Below are 13,532 nucleotides of genomic sequence, written 5' to 3'. Positions count from 1 at the left end.
TTTTTGTTGTTGTTGTTGTTGCTATTTCTTGGGCCGCTCCTGCGGCATATGGAGGTTCCCAGGCTAGGGGTTGAATCGGAGCTGTAGCCACCGGCCTACACCAGAGCCACAGCAACGCGGGATCCGAGCCGCGTCTGCAACCTACACCACAGCTCATGGCAACGCCGGATCGTTAACCCACTGAGCAAGGGCAGGGACCGAACCCGCAACCTCATGGTTCCTAGTCGGATTCATTAACCACTGCGCCACGACAGGAACTCCAGTGTTGAGATATTTTAAAAGGAAAAATCTTAACTAGAAAAATAGATTGGAGTTCCCATTGTGGCTCAGCAGAAAAGAGCAGACTAGTGTTCCTGAGGATGTGGGTTCCATACCTGGCCTTGTTCAGTGGGTTGAGGATCCGGCGTCGCCATGAGCTGTGGTGTAGGTGGCAGATGGCTTATATTTGGTGTTAGCTGTGGCTGTGATGTAGCTCAGCAGCTGCAGCTCCAATTCGACCCCTAGCCTGGGAACTTCCATATGCCTGGGGTGCAGCCTAAAAAAAAAAAAAATAGAAAAATAGATTGGCTCATGGTTGCTTTTGGTTCCTCTTTTGTATTGTACAGGTATGTACTACCCTCCACCACCACAGTGTGTGTCCCGATTTGTCCGACCTCCACCATCTGCTCCTGAACCTGGTCCTCCCTACTTGGATCATTATCCACCCTACCTCCCAGATCGTGTAGTAAATTCTCAATATGGCACACAGCCACAACAGTACCCACCTATGTATCCACCACACTATGACGGCCGTCGAGTATACCCTGCTCAGTCTTACACGAGAGAGGAGATTTTCCGAGAAAGTCCTGTACCCATTGAGATTCCACCTGCAGCAGTACCATCCTATGTACCAGAATCCAGAGAAAGATACCAACAGATGGAGGGTTACTATCCTGTGGCTCCTCACCCAGCTCAGATCAGACCTTCGTACACCAGAGTATGCTGTATTTTTTTTCTTACTATTTATATTTATTTTGATTATTACTTGTTATTATGACAGTGATTTTCTTAACATTTTGCCATGGTAATAACCCTTTGATCAATTAATTTTTTTAAAAGAAAGTGTCTTCTTTTTTTCCACCTTTTCATAATCTTCATAGGTTGTTATTTTTTAACCTTTAAAGGGGAAAAAGATTCCCACTCCACTCCAACTAACCTTAGTTTCTGAATTCTGGATGGTTTTATTAATATTTTTCAGGTTTATTTAGAAATTATAATCTCTCGCCAGGAAAAAGAATCTTAAATTTAGCTCTTTGGGAAATCCTGAGAGCTCGGGGAGGGAGTATTTATTTTGTTTTGCTTTGTTTTATTAGGTCTTGCTATTTCCAGTGTTAAGATGAGTGTACAAGCTGCTTATTTAAAATGTGTGCTAAGGAGTTCCCGTCGTGGCGCAATGGTTAACAAATCCGACTAGGAACCATGAGGTTGCGGATTCAGTCCCTGCCCTTGCTCAGTGGGTTAATGATCCGGCGTTGCCATGAGCTGTGGTGTAGGTTGCAGACGCGGCTCGGATCCCACGTTGCTGTGGCTCTGGCGTAGGCCGGTGGCCACAGCTCCGATTCGACTCCTAGCCTGGGAACCTCCATGTGCCGAGAGAGCGGCCTGAGAAATGGCAAAAAGACAAAAAAAAAAAAAATCCTTTTAGAACTTCAAATAAAATAAATTTTTAAAAAAATTAATTAATTAAAAAAAATAAAAAATAAATAAAATGTGTGCTAAGTGAATCAGTATGTCCTGAAATTCTTTTTCAATTTTTACTGATTTTGCATTTTCAGGAACCTCCCTATAGCCGGCTTCCTCCTCCTCCCCAGCCCCATCCTAGTCTAGATGAGCTACATCGAAGACGAAAGGAAATAATGGCACAACTAGAGGAAAGGAAGGTTATCTCTCCACCTCCTTTTGCACCTTCACCCACATTGCCTCCTGCCTTCCATCAAGAGGAAGTAAGTACATCTTTTTTTAGTCTCATTTATCAATTTTTCCTTTATCAGTGGTTTATTGTGTCCTGTTCAAGTAATCTTTATCTGTTCCTAAGATTATGAAGATATTTTCCTATATTTTCTTAGAAAAGGTTTATTATTTCACATTTAGATATGCAATCCATCTAGAGTTAACTATTGTATATAATGTCTTAGGACTCAAGATCCTTTTTTTTTCCCCAAAGGATATCCCATTGTTCAAGCACCATTTAATTAAAAAAACCATCCTTTCCGCAGTGCCCTGGAGTCACCTTCATCATAGTCAGATCACCTTTGTCATAGACAGGTGACTGTATATGTTTCTGGACTCTAATCTGTTTTATTGATCCATTTCTCTATCCTGGGAACAACACCACATTATCTTAATGTAGTATTGTAATACATCTTAATATGGTGATGTATGTTTTCCAGTTTGGGTCTTCAAGATTACCTTTGCTATTCTTGGAAATTCCAAACACACTTTATAATCACCATGTTGATGTCCACAGAAATATGTGTTCAGTTTTTATTAGGATTACATTGAATCTGGATCTGCGCAGTCCACTATTGTAACCACTAACCACATGTGAATAACGCTTAAAATGTGCCTAGTCCAAATTCACATGTGCTAGATACATAAAACATACATTGGCTCTGAAGGTTTAGTAGCCCCCCCCCAAATATTTCAATGTTTCTACTGAATACATTCTAAAATAATAATACTTTGGATGTATTAGATTAAATAAAAGGTATTATTAAACTTAATTTTACCTGTTTTTTTTTTAACGTGGCTACTAGAAATTTTTCGGTTACATCTATGGGTCAATTATATCTTCATTGGGCAGTGTCGGCTTTAATACACTTGGAGAGAAGTGACATCTTCCCAATATTCAATTTTCTGCGCACACAGTTGTGTCCTTTGTGTATAATGACCATTTTACTCTCTCCTTTACAGTCCTTAAGTCTTTTCTTTTTCTTATCTTATTGTGCAAGCTAGATCCTCCAATATAATAGTAAATAAAAGAGATGATGGGAGTTCCCTTGGCACAGTGGGTTAAGGATCTGGCATTGTCACTGCAGGGGGTTGGCAGTGACGGAAGAAAGAAAAAGAAAAGAAAACCTATCATCTCTCTCTCTCTCCTTTTTTTTTTTTCTTTGGCCACACCTATGGCATGTGGAAGTTCTCAGACCAGGGATCAAACTCATGCCACAGCAGAAACCCAAACCGCTTGTAGTGACAGTGCCAGATCCTTAACCTGCTATGCCACAAGGGAACCTCCAGTAGGTTTTATTTCCAGTCGTTGAATGGATGGAACACCTAATAATTTACCATGATGATGCTTGCTGTAAGCTTGTTTGTAGATAATCTTTATCAGATTAATGAAACATCCCTATATCCCTAGTTTTAGACAATTTTCATAACAGACATGTCAAAGGTTTATTTAACTCAGTAATGAGGAAAACAACAGGATGATAAAATTTGATTCAAAGAATAGGAAAGACAGACTAATATAGATAGTGAAAGGCAAAAAAAAAATGCGGAGTTCCTGTCATGGTCCAGTGGAAACAGATCCAACTAGGAACCACGAGGTTGTGGGTTCGATCCCTATCCTTGTTCAGTGGAATAAGGATCTGGCGTTGCTGTGGCTGTGGTGTAGGCCAACATCTGTAGCTCCAATTCATCCCCTAGCTTGGAAACCTCCATATGCCATGGGTGCAGCCCTAAAAAGCAAAAAAAAAAAAAAACTGCTGAAATAGATTTCCTATAGTAGACTGGTTAATGGACTACAGGTTAATAAACCATAATTTAGGGGTTATCTTAGTATTTCTCTAAGAGAGTGCTAACAGTTATCATGAATGTTGTCATATTATCTTTTTAATGTCTAGAAGGTCTATAGTGATATTCATTTTACCATTTCTGATTATTAATAATAATTTTTGTCAAAGTTTCTGTTGTGGCTCAGTAGGTTAAGAACCCAACTAGTATCCATGAGGATGCGGGTTCAGTCCCTGGCCTTGCTCAGTGGCTTAGCGATCTGGTGTTGCCACAAACTGTGGTTTAGGTCACAGATAGAGCTTGGATCTGGTGTTGCTGTGGCTGTGGAGTGCACCGGCAGCTGCAGCTCCAATTCAACCCCTCATTGAGCAACTTCCGTGTGCCACAGTTGCAGCCCTAAAAAATAATAATAATTTCTTTCTGGTCATTCTTACTAGGGATTTATCAGTTTTATCTTTTTGTAGAGCCAGCTCTTTGTTGACCTTATCTAATTACTTTGGTTTGTTGATTATACATACTGCCTCAGCCTCTGGTATGTATTTTTTTTTTTTTCTTGAGTCAAATAGGTTTTCTCAGTGGAGTTGCAGTTGATATTATGTAAGGAAAATGTCTCATATCCTTTATGTATAGAATTACAATTCTAAACAACATTACCATCTAAAAAATTATTAATAATCAATGAAAATTGAAAAGTGAAGTATATCACATTGTATATAATAAGCAGTAAACTTTGGAGTCTTTGAAAGTAATCTACCAGAGTTCCTGTCGTGGCCCAGTGGTTAACGAATCCGACTAGGAACCATGAGGTTGCGGGTTCGGTCCCTGCCCTTGCTCAGTGGGTTAACGATCCGGCGTTGCCGTGAGCTGTGGTGTAGGTTGCAGACACGGCTCGGATCTTGCGTTGCTGTGGCTCTGGCGTAGGCCAGGGGCTACAGCTCCGATTCGACCCCTAGCCTGGGAACCTCCATATGCCGCTGGAGCGGCCCAAGAAATGGCAAAAAAAAAAAAAAAAAACGTAATCTCCCAAATAAAGATTGTTCAGAGTATCTAGCTTTCCTATCTAAACACTTTGGATGAATTTTCCACAATAATGTAGGTTAATTAGTAAAGCTATAACATCTTCTGTTAATGTAATTTTACTTGTAAAGTGTAAACATTACATATATTTTTTTCAGAAACTGACTATTAAAGACATCCTAGAGCCTTGTCATGCCATACCATTTTTTGAGAAATATGGAAAGCTACATGACACTGAAAAGTGAGCTAATTTTGGAATGAAATATACTTAATCTCTGAGGGTCAGTTTAGTCACTCAGCTCTGATCTTTTATAAGTTACTTAGCCTTCCTTATCCCTGAGGTTCAGGTTTCTCTATTTGTCAATCAAGCATAATAAAGGTCATAATAGTGAGGTGAGCATACTACCTCATAGTAGTGTGGTTAAGATTAAATGAGACATGAGACATCTGGCACGTAGCATGCATTCAGTAAATAATTATTTGTATTGTTTTTTTAATTCTAATAAAAATTATAATAATGCCTGGCTGTTAAGGAACCTTTTCTAGAATTTATTTCTTAACTGACTTACAAAGCTGTATAACTAAAACTTTGGTTTGATTATATATGACATAGTTTACTAAATTCATACATTATAAAATATATAACATCTAAAGTTTCTCAAAAATCTAATATTCTTTATCACCATCAGTTTCTTATCTATTTCAGCTTTTTACATATATTTGAGCTTTTCTGTGCATGTTCTAACATATCATTATTATTTTTAACAGGATCATTTAGTAATAATATCTTCAGGTTTATGTGTTTTGAATTTTTTTTTTTATTACTCAATGAATTGTGAATGATCATCACAATCCAGTTTCACAGGATTTCCATCCCACAACCCAAGCACGTCCCCCCACCCCCCTAAACTGTCTCCTCCGGAGACCATAAGTTTTTCAAAGTCTGTGAGTGAGCATCTGTTCTGCAAAGAAGTTCAGTCTCCTTTTTTCAGATTCCACATGTCAGTGAAAGCATTTGATGTTGGTGTCTCATTGAATGGCTGACTTCACTTAGCATGATAATTTCTAGGTCCATCCATGTTGCTAAAAATGCTGGTATTTCATTCCTTTTGATGGCTGAGTAATATTCCATTGTGTATATGTACCACATCTTCTTGATCCACTCCTCTGTCGATGGACATTTAGGTTGTTTCCAGGTCTTGGCTATTGAAAACAGTGCCACAATGAACATCGGAGTACATGTGTCTTTGCAAGTCATGGTTTTCTCTGGATAGATGCCCAGGAGTGGGATTGCTGGATCAAATGGTAGTTCTGTTTTTAGTTTTCTGAGGAATCCATACAGTTTTCCACAGTGGTTGCACCAATTTGCAATCCCATCAACAGTGTAATAGGGTTCCTTTTTCTCCACACCCTCTCCAGCACTTATTGTTTGTAGACTTTTGGATGATGGCCATTCTGGCTGGTGTAAGGTGGTACCTCATAGTGGTTTTGATTTGCATTTCTCTAATAATGAGTGATGTTGAACATCCTTTCATGTGTTTTTTGGCCATCTGTATGTCTTCTTTGGAGAACTGTCTGTTTAGATCTTCTGCCCATTTTTTGATGGGGTTGTTTGTTTTTTTGCTAAGGAGCTGCAGAAGGTGTTTATAAATTTTGGAGACTAATCCCTTGTCAGTTGATTCATTTGCAAAGATTTTCTCCCATTCTGTAGGTTGTCTTTTTGTTTTGTTTTTTTGTTTGTTTTGATTTGACTCATTATTTTGGATGTCTTCCTGTGTCAGTATATAATTTATCTCATTCTTTTTAGTAGCTGCATAATATAGTGGTTGGGGGATAAAAACACTCTAGTTAGTAGGTCATGTCTTTACTCATTTATATTTTTTAAGTGACAGGCAAGAAATAAATTTATAAAGATAAGACGCTTCTGAGAGATACAAGCAGGCAGGCCAGGAGGCTCTGCCAGTTAGGTCATGTCTTCAGAAAGCTAGCTGTTCTACACTAAACTTGTAAGTGGAGGAGAAATTTTAAAAAGGAGATGGAATTTTTAAAATAGAAGTAGGACAAAAAAAGCAAAGGGGGAGTTCCTGTCATGGCTCAGCAGAAATGAATCTGACTAGCATCCTTGAGGACACAGGTTCAATCCCTGGCTTCACTCAGTGGGTTAAGGATTCAGTGTTGCCGTGAGCTGTGGTGTAGATCTCAGACATGGCTCGGATCTGGCATTTCTGTGACTGTGGTACTGCAGGCCAGCAGCTGTAGCTCCAATTCAGTCCTTAGCCTGGGAACCTCCATGTGCCACGGGTGTGGCCCTAAAAAGTCCCCCCCACTGCCAAAAAAAAGGAAAGGGGTTATAAGTAATAGAAACAGGAATTGTGGTTGAAAATGAATGGTATTTGTGAACAGCAGATCCCTCTGCCAGTGCAGAAGACCAATAGTGATGACTCAGAAAATAGATTTTTTTTTCTTTTTTAGTATAGGAGAAGCATAGAGCCACGTAAATGTACCAGTACCCCCTAGGATATCAGTGTGTCAATATATACATCTGTGATAAAGTGAAAGCAATTTAATAATGTTCTAGCATGGCCTATACTGGTATAGCCTTGGTCAGATCACCCATGTTGTCTCACTTGGACTTGAGGAACATATGAGATAGTGTATACATAAAAGCACGTTGAAAACTGTAAAACATTACACAAATGTGAATGTTGCAATTTTAGTAGAAATATGTTGGACCTAGAATACCTATTTAGTTAGTACATAATTTCGAAACTCATCCTGAGAAAAGAAAATTAGGTATCTTAGCTTTTTCGTGTCATCGAATCAACCTAAGGATCAGAATTTATTCAAGATATGAGTTATTGGTGTTAAAGAGATTTCAGTAAAAAAGTTTTATATTATCATACAACATATAGAACATTTAAGATTATATTTTAAAGAGTTTTTAATGCTCTTGTTTACCTGGCATGTTATTGAAAGTAACATTAAGGAGTGTCTAGAAAAACTAGGGCCTGGTATATATTTGCTTGTGTTAATCTGATGAGAAAAAGGATATGCAGATCTCAGAAATCTTAATTTGAGTCATTGAAAGATATTGAGATACTTCTTGACCCTCTACTAACAAAGCAAAGAGGCTGAACATCATTTTTCATTTGTTTTATATTTTTCATAGTCTACAGCAATCTTCTATTGTGACACAAATCAAATAACCATCATTATGTTGCTTCAGTATGATGTTCTAAAAGAAATTCCTGCTTTATCTGTGTTGTTACTCATAGACCCATTTCCTATTTTGTTTCTTTTTTCTTTTCTTTTTTTTTCTTTTCATCTGTAGTTTTTGGATGAAGACTTGAAGGTAGCTGGGAAATACAAAGGAAATGATTATAGCCAGTACTCACCCTGGTCATGTGACACCATCGGCTCCTACATTGGAACCAAAGATGCAAAACCCAAAGATGTTGTGGCAGCAGGGAGTGTGGAAATGATGGTATGTGTAATAACTAAGCCATAATTAATAAAAATCAAGATAAACCAAGTAAATTATCCCCAGTTATAGTATGGACACAAATAACTGAGCTTTACTTAAGTTTCAGGCCATATTCTATGCTATGTGATTGAGTTATATTTAAACTATATGGTTTTTTGTTTCAGGTATAAATAAAAATCTTTTCATGCTTTTCCAGACCGAGAAGAGCATTTGTTATATTTTTGTGTAGCCAGCAATTAACCCATTTGAAATTAAATTAGAATTGAAATTATTTTGCATAATTAAGACCTTGGATTTCTTGTAGTACCCGTTGTGGCTCAGTGGTTAACGAATCTGACTAGGAACCATGAGGTTGCAGGTTCAGTCCCTGGCCTCTCTCAGTGGGTTAAGGATCTGGCGATGCCATGAGCTGTGGTGTAGGTCTCAAGACGCTGCGTGGATCCCGAGTTGCTGTGGCTCTGGCGTAGGCCAGTGGCTGCAGCTCTGATTAGACCCCTAGCCTGGGAACCTCCATATGCTGTAGGCACGGCCCTAAAAAGACTAAATAAATAAATAAATACCTTGGATTTCTCATCCAGAATTATAATTCTTTCATTACTCTGAAGTTTAAACAACAGAGTTGAATCTAGTGAATAGTTGTATTTGAATCAGAATTTTAGTTACTTAGCTTCAAATAAGCTGGTATACTGAAATGTAATTACACTTAAACTATTTTATTTTTTAACAAAAAATAATGTAATACCAATGATTCTAATACCAAGCTTAAAATTTATCACTATTTTATCTTAATTGCTTCTTTATCTTTTGAAGAAGTAAACTTTACATAAGGAGTTAAATTCTCCTGTTTATACCTCCCTAATCTCATTTTCTCCCTCCCTCCTTCCATGGAGGTAACTCCTATTCTGAATTGAGAATTTATCATTTCATGGATAATTTTATACTATTTCTAAACAATTTTGTTTGTTTTGTTTTGTCTTTTTTTTTTTTTTTTTGCCTATTCTAGGGCTGCTCCCGCAACATATGGAGGTTCCCAGGCTAGGGGTCGAATCGGAGCTGTAGCCACCAGCCTGTGCCAGAGCCACAGCAGCTCAGGATGCGAGCCTCGTCTGCAACCTTCACCACAGCTCATGGCAACACCGGATCCTTAACCCACTGAGTGAGGCCAGGGATCAAACCCGCAACCTCATGGTTCCTAGTCGGATTCGTTAACCACTGAGCCACGACGGGAACTCCAACAATTTTGTTTTGAATGTTTCAGCTTGCATTTTCATTCAGCATTGTTTTTGAGATGTATCCAAATTTATACCTGTTTCAAGTTCATTTATTTTAACTGCTTTTATCAGATACCATTGTATGATAACTCATATAGTAAATAAATATGTATATAATTGTTTATTCCTTTTCCTTTTGATGAACATTTAGGCTTTTTTTGATGTTTTATTATTACACACAGTGCTATACATTCTTATCTTCTTGTGCACATGCATGAAAGTTATACCTAGAAATAGTATTTGTGGGCTAAAGGTATGTCTTGACTATTATTTTTAAGACATTTGCCCTTATTAATTCTAGCAAAGTTTCCCTAGGGTATTAGAGACTTTCATAAAGATTTGTCTAGCTGGTTAAGAGAAGACCAATTCTTGGTAATAGAGAAGGAAGACTTAAATGCCAGTTCCACTATAAATGATTGAGATGATACCTTATAGCCTAAATATGATTAGATGCTAGGCAGTAAAAGAAAGAAGAAAGGAGTATAGAGGAGAAAAAAGCATAAGTGAACCTTTTGTTTTTTCTGTGGTGGGATTAGGGAAATACTGTTTTTAGGCCATAAAAAACAACATTTCTAAATTTAGAACGGAAATGAGATGAGGAAGTGGAGACAGGCAGGAACCCTTGCTTTCTACCTGGCTTTCAGAAAAGGTTATTATAATAAAGTAACATAAACATTAGCAAAATAAAACTCATTTCCTTAAATCAATAAAGAATAAAGTTTTTTTCCAACCTAACCTAGATATAATTAAAATTTCCCCAATGGATGAAAGTTTAGCCCAATTTTTCTCAAATATGAATGTGCATATAAATTACCTAAGCATCTGTTAAAGTTCAAGTTCTAATTCAGTAAGGCTGGTGTGAGACCAGAATTTCTGCCTTTCTAATGAGTTCACTAGTGATGCTGATGCTTGCCAGTCTTTGGCGTATACTTTGACTAGCAAGGGTCTAGATAGATTTCCATTTATCTCAGTACTTAATTTTTTTCTGACTGGAATCCCTTTGAAAAGCCTGAGTTGGCCTTATATTTTTAAACATCGTTTCTCTGTTTATTGAGTGTTGAAAATTGAGAAACTCCTGATGGGCTTTTTTTTTTTTTTTTTTTTAAAGAAATAAGGAGTTCCTGCTGTGGCACAGTAGGTTGAGAATTTGGCTGCACCAGCCCGGGTTGCTGCAGAACTCGGGTTTGGTCACCAGCCCTGCACAGTGGGTTAAAGGATCTGTCATTGTGGTATAGGTCACCAGCTGCCACTCATATTCAATCCCTGGCCCAGGAACTTCCGTATGCCAAGGTGTGGCCATAAAAAAGAAAAAAAGAAAAAGAAATGAATTAGAATGACATAAAATATAAATATAAGAATGTATATACATACTAAGCGTAAATATCTGTCATGACGTTATATATATATTTGAATGTATGTGTGTACTGGGTCATGATGTAAAATACATTTCTTTCTTTCTTTTTTCTTTTTATGGCCACATATGCAGCATGTGGAAGTTCCCAGGCTAGGGGTCAAATTGGAGCTGCAGCTGCCAGCCTACGCCACAGAACACAGGATCCCAGCCACATCCATGACCTATACCACAGCTCATGGCAACACCAGATACTTAACCCACTGAGCGAACCCAGGGATTGAACACTCATCCTCATGGATACTAGTTGGGTTCATTACCACTGAGCCACAGTGGAAACTGCTACATTTCTTCTTATAGGAAGTGGTTAGAGGTTTAAAAAGCAATGTCTTATATGACAGCCAAAGGCAACTAATGATTTTAGTCTTATCAGTAAAGACATTATACCTCTTTTCTTTTCCTACTAGTTTTGGCTGCTTTGTGGCATATCCCAGGCCAGGGATCAGTTCCGAGCCACAGTTGCAGCCTAGGCTGCACTGCAGAGATGCCACCGATCCTGTTGTGCCACAGCAGGAACTCCCATTATACCTTTTTTTTTTTCCTTTTTAAGGTCACATTTGTGACCTACGGAATCCCTGGGCTAGGGGTTGAATCAGGTGTAGCTGCTGTCCTGTACCACAGCCATAGCATCCCTGTTGCTTTGGGATCCAAGCCTCATGTGCACCCTACACTGCAGCTTGCAGCACATCAGATCCTTAACCCACTGTGTGAGGCCAGGGATCAAACCATATCCCTAGTCAAGTTCTTCACCTGGTGAGCCACAATGGGAATTCACCCATTATATTCTGTTTTAACCTTGTTACAGAGCTAGAGGAAGTTATCTTAGAGATCTAAGTGTGGGGTGGATTTCTCATTTTACTTTTTATCAGAATGTGGAGAGTAAGGGAATGAGAGAACAGCGATTGGACCTTCAGAGAAGAGCAGCAGAAACCAGTGATGATGACCTCATCCCATTTGGAGACCGACCAACAGTATCTCGGTTTGGTGCCATTTCTCGAACTTCCAAAACAATGTATCAGAGTGCTGGCCCAATGCAGGCTATGGCACCTCAGGGAGCTCCCACAAAGTCTATTAACATTTCAGGTAAGACTCTCAGAGATGAGCTGATTTAGAGGGTTCATATTCATGATTCCTAACACCACCTACTTCCCATTAACCATCAATGCTTTTTATAATCTTCCAGAGCAGTCGTCTTTAAATTTTTCTGTGGAATTATCCCTATGTAATTATAACCCAGAGAATTCTAGGGGTACAAATTAAAATGTCTGTATATAAAGATAACCTGTGTTTTTTAAAAGCTTCATTGCTTTTGCCAAAATAATATATCTCATTGTTTTAAATTCAAACAAAAGAGAAAATTACAAAGATTGATGTTTTAGTGGGAAAAAACAAACATCAGTACCCTGTTACCATTTTGGTAGACATTTTTCAAGATAACTGTACGTAGTATGCCTGTGTCTTTTCGATTATGGCTGCCTTAAAAGTAGAATTGTATCTGTGAATTATATCATAGCACTTAAATTACTCTCTTACAGATTACAGTCCCTATGGAACCCACGGTGGCTGGGGAGGTTCTCCATATTCACCTCATCAAAACATACCTTCTCAGGGACACTTCAGTGAGAGGTATAAGTCATTCTTTTTGCTTTTACAAGCTTTTAAAATTATTCAGCTTACTGTGTTTCTCTAGTCAATAATATTTTTAAAAATAAAATTTAAAATTTATTCCACACTTTTTTTGCCCACAAAAGGGAGAGAATATCTATGTCAGAAGTGGCCAGTCGTGGAAAACCCCTTCCATCTGCTGAGAGGGAACAGCTACGACTAGAATTACAGCAACTAAACCATCAAATTAGCCAACAGACCCAGCTACGTGGACTAGAGGTATCAGCAGCCTAGAGATATTTTTTCATTCCAGTTTTTGGAGAGTTTTCAAAGAGATTTTAAAAGGAGGAACTTATGTATTATATATATTTTATGTGTATATATAAACTCCTTTTGTATATTTTATATAGCATTTTAGATAATCTAGAAATCTTATTTATTTTTTTAGCCATGCCCACGGCATGCAGAAGTTCCTGAGCCAGGGATCAAACCTGTGCCACAGCAGTGACAATGCTGGATCCTTAACCCACTGAGCCACCAGGAAACTCCCTGGAAATTTTAGATTATCTAAAATATTATATAAAATAAAATATATAAAATGAGCTTATACTCCCTGATGGCACATTTCTTTTTTTCTTTTTAGGGCCATACCCACGGCATATGGAAATTGCCAAGCTAAGGGTTGAATCAGAGCTACAGCTGCCAGCCTATGCCACAACCATAGCAACACCAGATCCGACCCCCATCTGCACTCTACATGGCAGTTTGTGGTAATGCCAGGTCATTAACCCACTGAACAAGGCCAGGGATCAAACCCACATCCTCATGGATACTATGTTGGGTATTTGAGCTGCTGAGCCACAGTGGGAACTCTAAGATTTGTTTTTTTTGTTTATTTATTTTTATCTTTTTAGGGCCGCACCCGCAGCATATGGAGGTTCCCAGGGTAGGGATTGAATTGGAGCTATAG

The 13,532-nt window shown here is 38.3% G+C and overlaps 1 protein-coding gene across 5 annotated transcripts in view; it reads left to right on the top strand.

Annotated features, from left to right (window-relative positions):
• The window catches only part of RC3H1 (ring finger and CCCH-type domains 1), an 88,742-nt gene that overhangs the window by 62,125 nt on the left and 13,085 nt on the right, over nt 1-13,532 (top strand). For all 5 annotated transcript variants that reach the window (XM_047754458.1, XM_047754455.1, XM_047754457.1 and 2 more), the window contains 6 exons: nt 606-976; nt 1,815-1,982; nt 8,123-8,275; nt 11,827-12,040; nt 12,493-12,583; nt 12,709-12,841. In XM_047754458.1, coding sequence (XP_047610414.1) covers nt 606-976; nt 1,815-1,982; nt 8,123-8,275; nt 11,827-12,040; nt 12,493-12,583; nt 12,709-12,841 — 1,130 coding nt within the window. The remainder of the gene's footprint in view (nt 1-605; nt 977-1,814; nt 1,983-8,122; nt 8,276-11,826; nt 12,041-12,492; nt 12,584-12,708; nt 12,842-13,532) is intronic.

Source organism: Phacochoerus africanus, chromosome 11 (assembly GCF_016906955.1).
Source record: "Phacochoerus africanus isolate WHEZ1 chromosome 11, ROS_Pafr_v1, whole genome shotgun sequence".
NCBI classification, from domain to species: domain Eukaryota; kingdom Metazoa; phylum Chordata; class Mammalia; order Artiodactyla; family Suidae; genus Phacochoerus; species Phacochoerus africanus.
Note: the sequence above shows the minus strand (reverse complement) of the source record. Positions and strands in the feature narration are given on the sequence as shown.